This window comes from Leucoraja erinacea, chromosome 34 (assembly GCF_028641065.1).
Source record: "Leucoraja erinacea ecotype New England chromosome 34, Leri_hhj_1, whole genome shotgun sequence".
Taxonomy (NCBI): domain Eukaryota; kingdom Metazoa; phylum Chordata; class Chondrichthyes; order Rajiformes; family Rajidae; genus Leucoraja; species Leucoraja erinaceus.
The window spans coordinates 1,443,716-1,457,416 of NC_073410.1; the positions used below are offsets into that span (position 1 = coordinate 1,443,716).

At 47.8% G+C, this 13,701-nt stretch overlaps 1 protein-coding gene across 1 annotated transcript in view; it reads left to right on the forward strand.

Moving 5' to 3' along the window:
• Positions 1-13,701, forward strand: part of si:ch211-51a6.2 (neurotrypsin) — a 30,563-nt gene that overhangs the window by 15,826 nt on the left and 1,036 nt on the right. Inside the window, exons 7-14 of the mRNA XM_055661633.1 lie at positions 749-927; positions 3,148-3,289; positions 4,464-4,666; positions 5,974-6,115; positions 7,776-7,981; positions 10,302-10,380; positions 11,070-11,192; positions 12,440-12,720. Of these exons, the coding sequence (XP_055517608.1) occupies positions 749-927; positions 3,148-3,289; positions 4,464-4,666; positions 5,974-6,115; positions 7,776-7,981; positions 10,302-10,380; positions 11,070-11,192; positions 12,440-12,720 (1,355 nt within the window). The remainder of the gene's footprint in view (positions 1-748; positions 928-3,147; positions 3,290-4,463; positions 4,667-5,973; positions 6,116-7,775; positions 7,982-10,301; positions 10,381-11,069; positions 11,193-12,439; positions 12,721-13,701) is intronic.

Genomic DNA, 13,701 nt, shown 5'->3' on the forward strand with positions numbered 1-13,701 from the left:
TAATTGTCCTATCTGGGACACATGACAATAAAACTCTCTTGACTCTTGTCTTTCCGACTCCATTCATCTCTCCCAGTCTCCATAATCAGTCTCCCCCTTGTGTTTAACCACAAACATTCCCTTTTCTCAGGCTGAAGAAGGGTCTCCACCCAAACCTTCCATCCAGAGATGCTGCCTGACCCGCTGAGTTACTCCAGCATTTTGTGTCTATCTTCGGTTTAAACCTGCATCTGGAGTTCCTTTCCACAACATTCCATTCTCTCATTGCTTTTTGGGTGAAGATGTTGCAGCTGATGTCCTGTTGGACATACGTAGTATGACCACCTTATATTTCAGCTGGTGGTTTTGGGTTCCCCCATCTCTTTAGCCAGAGGATGGCGAATCTGTAGAATTCATTGCCATGTACAGCTGTGGAGACCCAAGTCATTGGGTATTTTTAAGGTGGAGATTGACAGATACTTGATTCAAGGGTTATGGGGAGAAGGCAGGAGAATGGGGTTGAGAGGGAAAGATAGATCAGCCATGATTGAATGGCGGAGTAGACTTGATGGGCTGAATCCTCTAATTCTGCTCCAAGGACTAGATGGTTGGTGTGGATCCTTTACTCGGTTATAGCGGACATCCTGCAGTAACAGATACCCCCCCCCCCCCCCCCACCGATGACCCATTACAACAAGGGGTACCTGTATTACACAGTCTCTGCCATGTTGTCCTGTTGAACCTTTCTTCCTTGCCCTTGTCTCTGCAGTGGAACGGCAAAGTCTTGGATGTGGTCTCATTTTGGTCAGGGCTTGGGTCCAATCCTGTTGGATGAAGTTGAATGCACAGGCAACGAGCTGTCTATGGACGAGTGCAGGAGACGCAACTGGGGGGAGCACAACTGTGACCACTCAGAAGATGCTGGAGTCTCGTGCGACCCATTTACAGGTACCTGAACCACTAAGCTGCTGATGTATATCACCTTGCGTGGGGTGGCAGAGGTGGTGTTGAGGGTGGGAGTACCTTGGGGGGTGGGTTGTGGCATTGGGGGTGGGGGCGAGGTGGGGGTGGGTTTGGGGGCGGGGGTGGGGGGGGGGGGGGGGAATTGGCATGATTAGTTGCCAATGTCGGGACGTTGGATTTAAGGTCAGGGTGGGAGGTGGGAAGGTCAGTATTGCAATTAAACAAGGGCATGGTTTGGAGGCTGGAGAGAGGAACAGATTATGCCGCTCGACGTTTATATATGATCAACATCTGTGTGCATGGGTGGATGAGAAAGTGGGATAACAGAGATCTCGTGCGAATGGGTGATCAGCGGCCAGCATGGACATGGTGGGCCGAAGGGCCTGTTTCCCTGCTGAGTTCTGCGGCTGTTTAACCCGCTGAAGATCCACATTTAACCCTGGATGCTGGTGTTTATTTCATGTAATTAATATCATTTAAAATTTATTTAAAACTATTCATTCACAAACAAAGATTTGCACGTAAATCTAACCGTGGAAACTCACGAACGAGGAACTCCAGCAAATGCCTACAACTTTTCTTCATCCACTCCCAGTACCTCTTTACAACTGCAGCAGAGATCCTGTAAACACATTCGAATCTCTTTAAATAGTTTGCTGCTAAAGTGGAGCTGGTGCTTGAGACAATCGCCTATTTTTGTTCATTGAGATTAAATGTTCCAACTGACTTTGAGTAAAATGCTGACCTGTCTTCGAGATGAAGAAAACAAGATTACTGCAAAAGGTCAAGTGGAAATTTAGCTGCCTAACTTGAAACTGACCTCTTTGATTACAATTTTGGCCGTTTGACCAATCTCATATGACTCCGTTTCAACATTTATTTGATTACTATCCCAGTAACATCGAACCGAGTTACATCCAAATGTGAAAATGTTTCCATTTTAGGCTTGTGTAGAAGGAGAAAGCTCATCGATATGTAGACACAAGGAACTGCAGATGCTGGAATCTTGCTTAGAAGACAAAGTGCTGGAGTAACTCGGCAGGCAATGGGATGTCAGTGACTTTGCGCAGTCAAATGCTTCTACTTAAAGATATTTTGAAATGACAAATTCTTAATGCCATTCAACTGGAAAGTGTGCAAAAAATGATTTACAAGTATGTGTAGGAGGGAACTGCAGATGCTGGTTTACATCGAAGATGCTGGAATAACTCAGCGGGACAGGCAGCATCACTGGAGAGAAGGAATGGTGGAGCCTGCTGAAGAAGGGTCTCGACCCGAAACGTCACCCATTCCTTCTCTCCAGAGATGCTGCCTGTCCCGCTGAGTTACTCCAGCTTTTTGTGTCTACAAGTATGTTACTGGGTCATGAATTAGACGGAGAGGTAGTGCCTTTGTTCCCTGGAGTGAAGGAGGTTAAGACATGACTTTAGAAAGGTACAAAACATCATGTGGGCATAGATAAGGTGAACCCACAGTCTTTTCCCCAGAGTAATGTAGTCTAAAACTACAGGATAGATTTAAGACGTGAGGGGAAAGACTTAAACGGGAACTAAGGGGCAACTTTTCCACACAGAGGATGATGTGTGTTTGTGATGAGCTGCTAGAGGAAGTAGTTGAGGCAGGTACAATTGCAACACTTAGAAGATACTTTAGAGATACAGCGTGGAAACAGACCATTCGGCCCATCGAGTCTGTGCTGACCAGCGATGCCCGCACACTTACACTATCCTACACACACTAGGGACAATTTACAATCTTTACCAAAGCCAATTAACCTAAAACCTGAGGTAGACAAAAGTGCTGGAGAAACTCAGCAGGTGCAGCAGCATCTATTTTCCAGCAAATGCAGTTCCTTTTTAACCTAAAACCTGCACGTCTTTGGAATGTGGGAGGAAATCGAAGCATCTGAAGGAAACCTACGCAGTCACGGGGAGAACGTGCAAACTCCGTACAGACAGCACCTGTAATCAGGATCGAACCCGGGTCTCTGGCGCTGTAAGGCAATAATTCTACCGTTGCCACAGTTGAATGGGGCTAATTAGGTGCAGGCCAAGAGTTTGGCATGGATAAATGAGGCCAAGGGGCCTGTTTCTGTGGTGTATAGGGCTCAGCCTTTAATTCTAACTGTCCTCTATTTGAGCTCCTCCTTTCTGCCCCGTGTGTGAAACAAACTCACGTTGGTCGTGTACTGGGTGTTTGTTCCAGACGGAGCCGTGCGGTTACAAGGAGGCAGATCCTCCAGTGAGGGCAGGGTGGAGATCTATCGCAATGGAGTCTGGGGCACAGTGTGTGATGACAAGTGGACTGAGCGGAATGCTGAGGTGGTCTGCAGGCAGCTGGGACTCAGGTAGATTCTGTCTGTTCAATGTTGACCATGTCACAGTCTCATGCTGTTGCTGCTCGTGTGCTTCTAGCTGGTAGGGGGTCTTGGTTTTGGAAGGTGCTGTCTGAGTGGCCTCAGTTTAACTTCGTTTAGACAGGCCCTTCTGCCCACCGGGTCCACCCTGACCAGCGATCCCCGCACACTTACACTATCCTACACACACTAGGGACAATTTACAATCTTTACCAAAGCCAATTAACCTACAAACATGTACGTCTTTGGAATGTGGGAGGAAACCGGAGCACCTGGAGAAAACCCATGCGTACACGGGAAGAACGTGCAAACACCATACAGACAGCACCCGTAGTCAGGATTGAACCCGGGTCTCTGGCGCTGTAACAGCCCTGTCCCACGGTACGAGTTCATTCCAAGAGCTCTCCCGAGTTTAAAAAAAAATCAAATTCGTGGTCAGCACGGAGAATGAACGTAGCGGGTACGTCGGAGCTCAGGGACGTCTCTTAGCGGCTCGTAACGCTAACGGCGGGTACTCGGGAAGACTCGCTAATGGCAGGTAAGCACGGGAAGACTCGTGAAGATTTTTCAACACGATGAAAAATGTCCACGAGAGCCCCGAGGTACCGACAAGTGGCCATTACCATAAATATCCGAGTTCGAATCGGGGCAAACTCGGGAGAACTCTTGGAATGAACTTGTACCGTGGGACAGGGGTTTAACTCCATTGCTCTGCAGGCAGCAACTCTGCCACTGGGCCACTCAGGTTTTGATCAGTTGCTGCACTGCATCTTGTAGATGGTACATCAGATGCTACTGTACATCGGGGATGGAGTGGGCGATTCCACTAGTTCCATGTCCAGTTAATGTCTGTATCATTACCGTCTCATGAATGGATGGTGAATTACTCAGCACTTCGAACCTATGCTGACCCGTCCCTCCCCTAATTATCCCTGCAAACATATTTCCCCATGTCCTACATTTCCCAGCAGGTCAGCATGGGCCGAAGGGCCTGTTCTTATGCCGTATCTTTCAATCAGCCAAGCATTCATCAGAGAGATGCATTCACAGAAATTGCTGGCTAGTTTAGCTGCCTAACGTGTATGGGATGAATGGAAGGGATTCTAAATGCAAGATGGTTTTCAGTGGGACCATGTCCCTGAGTTACTGTGTTTGCTTTGAACAGCGGTCCAGGGATAGTGGCTCCGGAGGGTCAGTTTGGAGAGGGCAGTGGCTTCATCTTCCTGGATGACGTGGTCTGTGGTGGGACTGAACTGGACCTTCTGGGCTGTGGCCGGAGTAACTGGGGTCAGCATGACTGCTCACACCACGAGGATGTCGGTGTGATCTGTGCACAGGAGACCAACAAGGTGACCGCATCTCATTCAGGTAAGAGTTACGAGGCCGACTCCCATTAACCTTTCTCCATCCAGGGGGCTGAACACATGGAACGGACAGGAACGGAATCGTTTGGAGATGTCCATGGATTGGGATCGTACAAAATGCCAAGGAGATGTTGGGTGGGACCGCCTATTTCTATGTGATTAATGCTTTATTTTATTTAGAGTCCTGACTACGTGTGCTGTCTGTACGGAGTTTGCACGTTATCCCCGTGACCGCGTGGGTTTTCTCTAAGATCTTTGGTTTCCTCCCACACTCCAAAGACGTGCAGGTTTGTAGGTGAATTGGCTTGGTGTAAATGTAAATTGTCCCTAGTGTGTGTGTGTGTGTGTGTGTGTGTGTGTGGGGCAGTGCGGGGATCGCTGGTCGGTGCGGACTCGATGGACCGAAGGGCCTGTTCCCGTGCTGTATCTCTAAACTAATCGTAGAGTGATAAGCCATGGAAATGGGCTCCTCAGCCCAACTCATCCACGCCGACCAAGATGCCCCATCTAAGATCAGCCCATTGGGTTGTGTTTGGCCCAGCACCTTCCCTATCCATAAACACTGATAAAAGATGTGAGGAAATCCAATAATGTTTACCTATCCTTGAAAAAAGATAGGTTTAGGTTTATTATCGTCATGTGTACCGAGGTACAGTGAAAAGCTTTGGTTTGCAAGCTATCCATAACTATACATGAATGCAATGAACCCAAACACAAGAGCAAAGGGAAATATTCCAGAGAGCAGGCTATAGTTCTCAGCATTGGTTGTAACAATTCCAGAGAAATAATCCGATGTTCGTAATGAGGCAAGTTAAAAAATCAGGAGAATGCACAAATATAAAGTATGGAATAGACAAGAGACAGACACAAAATGTTGGAGTAACTCAGTGGGTCAGGCAGCATCTCTGGAGAGAAGCAATGGGTGATGTATCCATGTTCTCCAGAGATGATGCCTGACTCATTGAGTTACTCCAGCACTTTGTGTCTTTCATGGTATAAGTGTCTGGATGTTCAGGAGTCGTGTGTGAACACAAACCTCTTTACCTTCCTGAAGATAGACTCAAAATGTTGGAGTAACTCAGTGGGACAGGCAGCATCTCTGGAGAGAAGGAAGGGGTGATATTCCAGGTCGAGATCCTTCCCCAGACCGACCAAATGACTTCTCAAGCCAGCTCCACTGTTCAACAAGACGGTGACCTCCATATTGGCCCTGCTTGGTTACATGGTTTTCCAGGCTGAGGAGTTGTTATTCTGCTTGGCATTTGTTTTGGACGCCCCTCTGACAGTGGCTGGCCATTGCTGTGTTCACAGGGCCTGCCATCAGACTGGTGGATGGAGAGAACAGCAAGGAGGGGAGAGTGGAGGTGTACGTCGGTGGGGAGTGGGGCAGCATCTGTGACGATGGGTGGACTGACAATGACGCTCGTGTTGTGTGCAGGCAGCTGGGTTACAGGTGAGTCACGGAAACACCTTGCCCATCTCAAAAAAACCATCAGCTTCTATAGAACATACAACAGCACCACACAAGAACAGGCCCTTCGGCCCACATTGACTGTGCCAAACACGATGCCAAGACTATCTCTTTTCTACTTGGGCATAAACAATTATGGGGCACGGTGGAGCAGCGGTAGAGTTGCTGCCTCACAGCGCCAGAGATCCGGGTTCAATCCCGACTACGGGCGCTGTCTGTACGGAGTTTGTACGTTCTCCCTGGACCGCGTGGGTTTCCTCCGGGTGCTCCGGTTTCCTCCCACATCCTGAACACGTGTAGGTTTGTAGATTACTTGGTCCTCTGTAAAATGCACCTAGTGTGTAGGGAGTGGATGAGGAAGGGGGATAACAAGACTTGTGGGATAACATAGAACAGACAGCACCCCGAATAGGTGTGAAAATAAAAGTGAGATGAGTGTTTATGGGGAGAAGGCAGGGGAATGGGGTTAGGAGGGAGAGATAGATCAGCTATGATTGAATGGCGGAGTTGACTTGATGGGCCGAGTGGCCTAATTCTGCTCTGACTTATGAGCTTATGTAAATGTGTGGTTGATGTTTAACTGTGCCCACCTCCGTGCTGTGGGATATTATGGTTGAGTCACGCTGACTGACAAAAGCAAATTGGCTCCATGGAAGGAAACAGAGGGTGATGGTGGAAGGTTGCTTCTCGGACTGGGGGCCTGTGACTAGTGGTGGGCCTCAGGGTTCTGTGCTGGGCCCGTTACTGTTTGTCATCTACATCAATGATTTAGATGAGAACATACAGGGCAAGATCAGCAAGTTTGCTGATGATACAAAAGTTAGTGGTTTCGCAGATAGTGAAGATGGTTGTGATCTGGATCAATTGGCCAGGTGGGCAGAGGAATGGTAGATGGAATTTAATACAGAGAAGTGTGAGGTGTTGCACTTTGGGACGTCCAACAAGGCCAGGACCTACACAGTGAATGGTCGGCCTCTGGGGAGTGTTGTAGAGCAGAGGGATCTACGAGTACAGGTTCCTTGAAGGTCGAGTCGCAGGTAGATAAGGGAGTATAGAAGTTGGGAGGTCATGTTGCAGTTGTATAAGACGTTGGTGAGTCTGCATTTAGAATATTGTGTTCAGTTCTGGGCACCATGTTATAGGAAAGATATTGTCAAGCTGGGAAGGGTTCAGAACAGATTTACGAACATGTTGCCAGGATTTGAGGGTGTGAGCTATTGGGAGAGGTTGAGTAGGCTGGGTCTCTATTCCATGGAGAGCAGGAGGATGAGGGGTGATCTTATAGAGGTGTATAAAATCATGAGAGGAATAGATGCACAGAGTCTCTTGCCCAGAGTAGGGGAATCGAGGACCAGAGGACATAGGTTCATGGTGAAGGGGAAAAAGATTTAATAGGAAAGGGTGGTAGGTGGTGGGTGTATGGAACAAGCTGCCAGAGGAGGTAGTTGAGGCTGGGACTATCCCAACGTTTATGAAACGGACAGGCACATGGATAGGACAGGTTTGAAGGGATATGGACAAAGCTCAGGCAAGTGGGACTGGTGTAGCTGGGACATTGTTGGCCAGTGTGGGCACGTTGGGCAGAAGGGCCATGTTTCCACACTGTATCACTCTATGACTCGAAGACCCCCTTCTCTTGCAGTGGCCCGTCCAAGGCGAGAACGATGGCGTATTTTGGGGAGGGGCGTGGACCCATTCACCTGGACAACGTGAAGTGTACCGGCCAGGAGCCCTCGTTGGATGAATGTGTAACGCCAGGGTATGGTATCAATAACTGCTGGCACAGTGAAGATGCAGGAGTTATCTGCGATTACCAGGAGGGTCCACTGGAGGAGGTAGCGAGCAGTGGTGAGTGGATATAGAAAACATAGAAACATAGAAATTAGGTGCAGGAGTAGAGGCCATTCGGCCCTTCGAGCCTGCACCGCCATTCAATATGATCATGGCTGATCATCCAACTCAGTATCCCGTACCTGCCTTCTCTCCATACCCCCTGATCCCCTTGGCCACAAGGGCCACATCTAACTCCCTCTTAAATATAGCCAATGAACTGGCCTCGACTACCCTCTGTGGCAGAGAGTTCCAGAGATTCACCACTCTCTGTGTGAAAAAAGTTCTTCTCATCTTGGTTTTAAAGGATTTCCCCTTTATCCTTAAGCTGTGACCCCTTGTCCTGGACTTCCCCAACATCGGGAACATATGGATGCATGCTATCCTCCGCATGTCTTCTATGAGTTTGTAGCTAGTTGCGTGGTGCATCATCTTGCTGTCTCTCATTTCTGTCCACCCTCTCACCCTCTGTACATTGATCCTGGGGACAATGGGCTCGGCCATGTTTCCATGCTGTATTGTTTTGGGTTTGTAGTTCTATAGATGCAATGTGGAAACAGGCTGTTGGTCCCACTGAGTCTACGCCGACCAGCGATCCTTATACACTGGCACTATTCACTGGCACATAAATGTTACAGAGATAGGTTGAATAAGTTAGGTCTTTATTCTCCGGAGTGCAGAAGGTTAAGGGGGGATCTGATAGAGGTCTTTAAAATGATGAGAGGGATAGACAGAGTTGATGTGGACAAGCTTTTCCCTTTGAGAATAGGGAAGATTCAAACAAGAGGACATGACTTCAGAATTAAGGGACAGAAGTTTAGGGGTAATATGAGGGGGAACTTCTTTACTCAGAGAGTGGTAGCGGTGTGGAATGAGCTCCCAGTGGAAGTGGTGGAGGCAGGTTCATTGGTATCATTTAAAAATAAATTGGATAGGCATATGGATGAGAAGGGAATGGAGGGTTATGGTACGAGTGCAGGCAGGTGGGACTAAGGGGAAAAAAATTTGTTCGGCATGGACTTGTAGGGCCGAGATGGCCTGTTTCCGTGCTGTAATTGTTATATGGTTTATATGGTTTATTCCACCCACTAGGGACAATTTATACTTTTTAGCTGAGCCAAATTAAATCCTCAAACCTGCACGTCTTTGGAGTGTGAGAGGAAACCGGAGCACCCGGAGAAAACCCACGCAGGTCACAGGGAGAAGGTTTAATCTCCATCCAGACGCCACCTGTAGTCGGGATGAAACCCGGGTCACTGGCGCTATAAAGCAGCAACTGTACGCTCCGCTAGTGTCCCACCCCGCCCCATTTAGAGGTTTAATTCTCTAAATCAAAGCTGAATTAAAACTAGAGGGAACTCCCTCCAGATGGTCGAACACTCGGGGTGATTCACAAAGACCGATTGGATAAGTGAGAGCGATGTGAACAGGTGATCAATGGTTGGCGGCAGAATAACACAGCGGGTAGTGCTGCTGCCCCACAGTGCCAGAGACCCGGGTTCCATCCTGACCCCAGATGCTGCCTGTGTATACATTCCCCCTGTGACTGCGTGGATGTCCACAGGCTGCCCTTGTGTCCTCCCACACCTCAAAGACAAGTGTTTTTCAGTTAATTGGCTTCCAACTATCTTTGGTTATTGTCACTGAAAAGTAAAATCAAATGCATCTAAATTCTGATCAGTTTTACAGATATGTTATCTCCACCAGTCCTGTTTCAATGTTATGTTACAACTTGTTGGTGAGACCAGAACTTTGAGTATCGTGTTCTGTTCTGCCAAATGAAGGATGTAATTAGTTGGGTTGGGTTGGGTTGGGTTGGGTTGTTGGCTGGGACTTGCTTCCTTGTGGTGTGTGTGATTGAGGGGTGACCTTATAGACGTGTATAAACCCATGAGGGGATAGATAAGGTGAATGGTCATGGTCTGTTTTCCCAGGGTAGGAGATTCTAAGTAGAGGGCACAGATTTATCGCGAGAGGGGAAAGGTTTAGAAGGCAACATTTTCACATTCAGAGAGTGAGTGGTGAGTATATGGAGCGAGCATTTGTTGAGGCTTGTGCATTAACAACATTTAACAGACATTTGGCAAGTGAATGGATGGGGAAAGGTTTAGAGGGACACGGGGTCATTCATGGGCAAATGGGAATATCTCAGGTAGATGACTTGGTTGGCATGGACATGTTGGACTGAAACACCTGATTGCTCTAGGACTATGACATGATTCGATACTGATCCCAGATCCACCTACTCTTGTTCTAACACACGGGCTCAGTGCTGAAGAAGAGTAATCAGGGGCCATGCTTAATGCTACTCTGTCGTTGTGTTTTGTGCTGTCTCCAGGCTCATTGCACTCAGTATGTGGCCTGCGCTTCATGAAGCATCGCAGGAAGAGGATCATTGGTGGCAACAAGTCTATCAGGTAGGATCTGCAAGTTGTGTCTCACATGTTGCTCTTTGTGGAGAAAACATCATGTAACCGGCAGCTCAGATTGGAGGTCACGTTGGGCACTTGTCTTTGGTGAAATGTCAAAGATTAGAGGGGACAGCTTTAAGGTCAGATGGGTAAAAGTTAAGAGGAGAGGCACAAAAAAGCTGTAGGAACTCAGCAGGACAGGCAGCAACACTGGGTTAAAGGAATAGGTGGCACTTCAAACCTTTTCCCCGACTCTCAGTCTGAAGAAGGGTCTCGACCCGAAACATCACCCATTCCCTCTCTCCAGAGATGCTGCATGGCCCGCTGAGTTACTACAGCATTTTGTGTCTATCTTCAAGAGAGAGCAAGAGAGTTTTATTGTCATGTGTCCCTGATAGGACAATGAAATTCTTGCTTTGCTTTAGCACACCAGAACATAGTAGGCACGAATGCAGAACAGATCAGTGTGTCCATATACCATTGTTTAAATATATACACACATGCATAATTAAACTGTTAAGGTTCAAATAAACAGACTATTGGCTATTAATGTTCAGAGTTTTGTCCAAGCCGAGTTTAATAGCCCGATGGAGATTGTTCTGTGCAACATAAGCAGCAGGTTCCTCTCGTGACCCGTGTGGTGCAGACATCACACGCAAAGTTTGGCAATGAGATGTCCGTGCCTCTTTCCCCAGGGGTGGTTGGCCATGGCAGTCCTCGCTGCGACTCAGGACGTTGAGCCGAGAGAGCCGGCTACTGTGTGGAGCCACTTTGATCAGCAACTGCTGGGTCCTGACGGCAGCTCACTGCTTCAAGAGGTTCGTATGTTGGTGAACAATCCATCGCTTTCATTCAATAAGCAGCTTGCGTCTCCTCTCAATGCGTGACGTTAGATTGTCGTTTTGCATTAAATGGTGACTGAGGGGGGAAAAGATTTACTAGGGATCTGAAGGGTAACTTTTTTCACAAAGAGGGTGGTGGATGAATGGAGCAAGCTGGAGGAGGAGGTAGTTGAGGCTGGGACTATCGTTCCATACACACCACCACATTCTGGAAAAAGTTTCCCCTCGGGTTCCTATTAAATCTTGCCCCTCTCTTTAAACCTTGAAACCTACGTCCACTGGCTCATGCTTTCCATACTCTGGTAAAAGACTGGATTCACCATTGGTCAGTGTGACCACTTGTGTTGAAGAGTCTGTTTCCGTGATGTATGACTATGTGATCTTCATAGCTTCATCTGTAGAAGTCTGCTTCTCTCACCATGAACAGTTCTAGTCCCATGTATTCTAGCTTGAATCAAGTTTGTCTGGTGTTGTTCCATTAAATAGAAACATAGAAACATAGAAATTAGGTGCAGGAGTAGGCCATTCGGCCCTTCGAGCCTGCACCGCCTTTCAATATGATCATGGCTGATCATCCAACTCAGTATCCCGTACCTGCCTTCACTCCATACCCCATGATCCCTTTAGCCACAAGGGCCACATCTAACTCCCTCTTAAATATAGCCAATGAACTGGCCTCAACTACCCTCTGTGGCAGAGAGTTCCAGAGATTCACCGCTCTCTGTGTGAAAAAAGTTCTTCTCATCTCGGTTTTAAAGGATTTCCCCCTTATCCTTAAACTGTGACCCCTTGTCCTGGACTTCCCTAACATCGGGAACAATCTTCCTGCGTCTAGCCTGTCCAACCCCTTAAGAATTTTGTAAGTTTATCTTGGGGCGTAATAGACAATAGGTGCAGGAGTAGGCCATTCGGCCCTTCGAGCCAGCACCACCATTCAATGTGATCATGGCTGATCATCCCCAATCAGTACCCCATTCCTGCCTTCTCCCCATATCCCCTGACTCCGCTATCTTTAAGAGCCCTATCTGCTCTCTCTTGAAAGCACCCAGAGAACCGGCCTCCACCGCCCTCTGATGCAGAGAATTCCACAGACTCGCAACTCTCTGTGAGAAAAAGTGTTTCCTCGTCTCCGTTCTAAATAGCCGACCCCTTATTCATAAACTGTGGCCCCTGGTTCTGGTATTGCAGCCACAAGCAGCAAACCCTCTGCTCCTGGTCCACAGGTTTGGGAACGACACGAAACGTTACTTTATTCGAGTTGGTGATTACCACACAGGGGTGGAGGACGAATATGAGCGGGAGATCCCAGTGGAGATGATCGTGGTACACAGGAAGTACAAGCCCGACAGCAGCGACAATGATATCGCGCTGGTGAGAGTGAAGGGCAGAGACGGGCACTGCATGACCTTCAATCAGCACACGTCGCCTGTCTGCTTACCCAGCAGAAAGAAGAAGCAGAAAGTAAACAGGCAATCCTGTTACATCACCGGCTGGGGAGATACAGGTACATGGCTTTCACCCTTATTGCTGTTGGGACCATGAAACACAGGAGCAGAGTTAGGCCAATCGGCCCATCCAGTCTACTCTGCCATTCAGTCGTGGCTGATATATTTTTCCCTCTGAATCCCATTCTCTGCCTTTTTCTTGTTCGATGAATTACTTACAATGTAGTTTGGAAACAGACCACTTGTTCTGTTCATACTATATGATGCACCTCTACCCCATTGTGGACATTGGACTTTGTACAATATTATCTGCACTCTGTATCTTCCCCTGTGCAACACCTGTTGTACCTGAAATTGTATTGATCATACATTTGTATGTTACATCCAATCTGTTTGGATAGCATGCAACACAAAGCTTTTCACTGTACCTCAGTAAACGTGACAATAATAAGCTTGTAGTTTCTCTTTTAGTTTTAGAGATGCAGCGCAGAAACAGGCCCTTCGGCCCACCGAGTCCATGCCGACCAGCGATCCCCTCTCTCCCTCTCTACCTCTCTACCTCTCTCCCTCTCTCCCTCTCTCCCTCTCTCCGTCTCATCCCCTGAATTGTACGTGTGAAAGTGCATTCCCATGAGGTAGCAGGCTCCACATTGACAACATTAAGTTAAAGAGTTCTCTCCTGTACCCGTTGCTGGGTGTAACCCTGTAAACACGGCTTGTTTCCATGCTGTATCTCCAAACTAAACTAAACTAAACTTTTCAATCGGAGAATCTATGCTGCTTTGAAAGATAGTGTACAATATTGTCTAGTCCGGTGTCTAATAAGTTCATAGCTGATAGGAACAGAATTAGGCCATTCGGCCCATCATGTCTACGCCATCCAATCATGGCTGATCTATCTCTCCCTCCTAACCCCATTCTCCTGCCTTCTCCCCATAACCCCAGACACCCACACTAATCCAGAATCTATCTATCGCTGCCTTAAATATATCCATTGACTTGGCCTCCACAGCCTTGTGTGGCAATGAGTTTAAAAGATT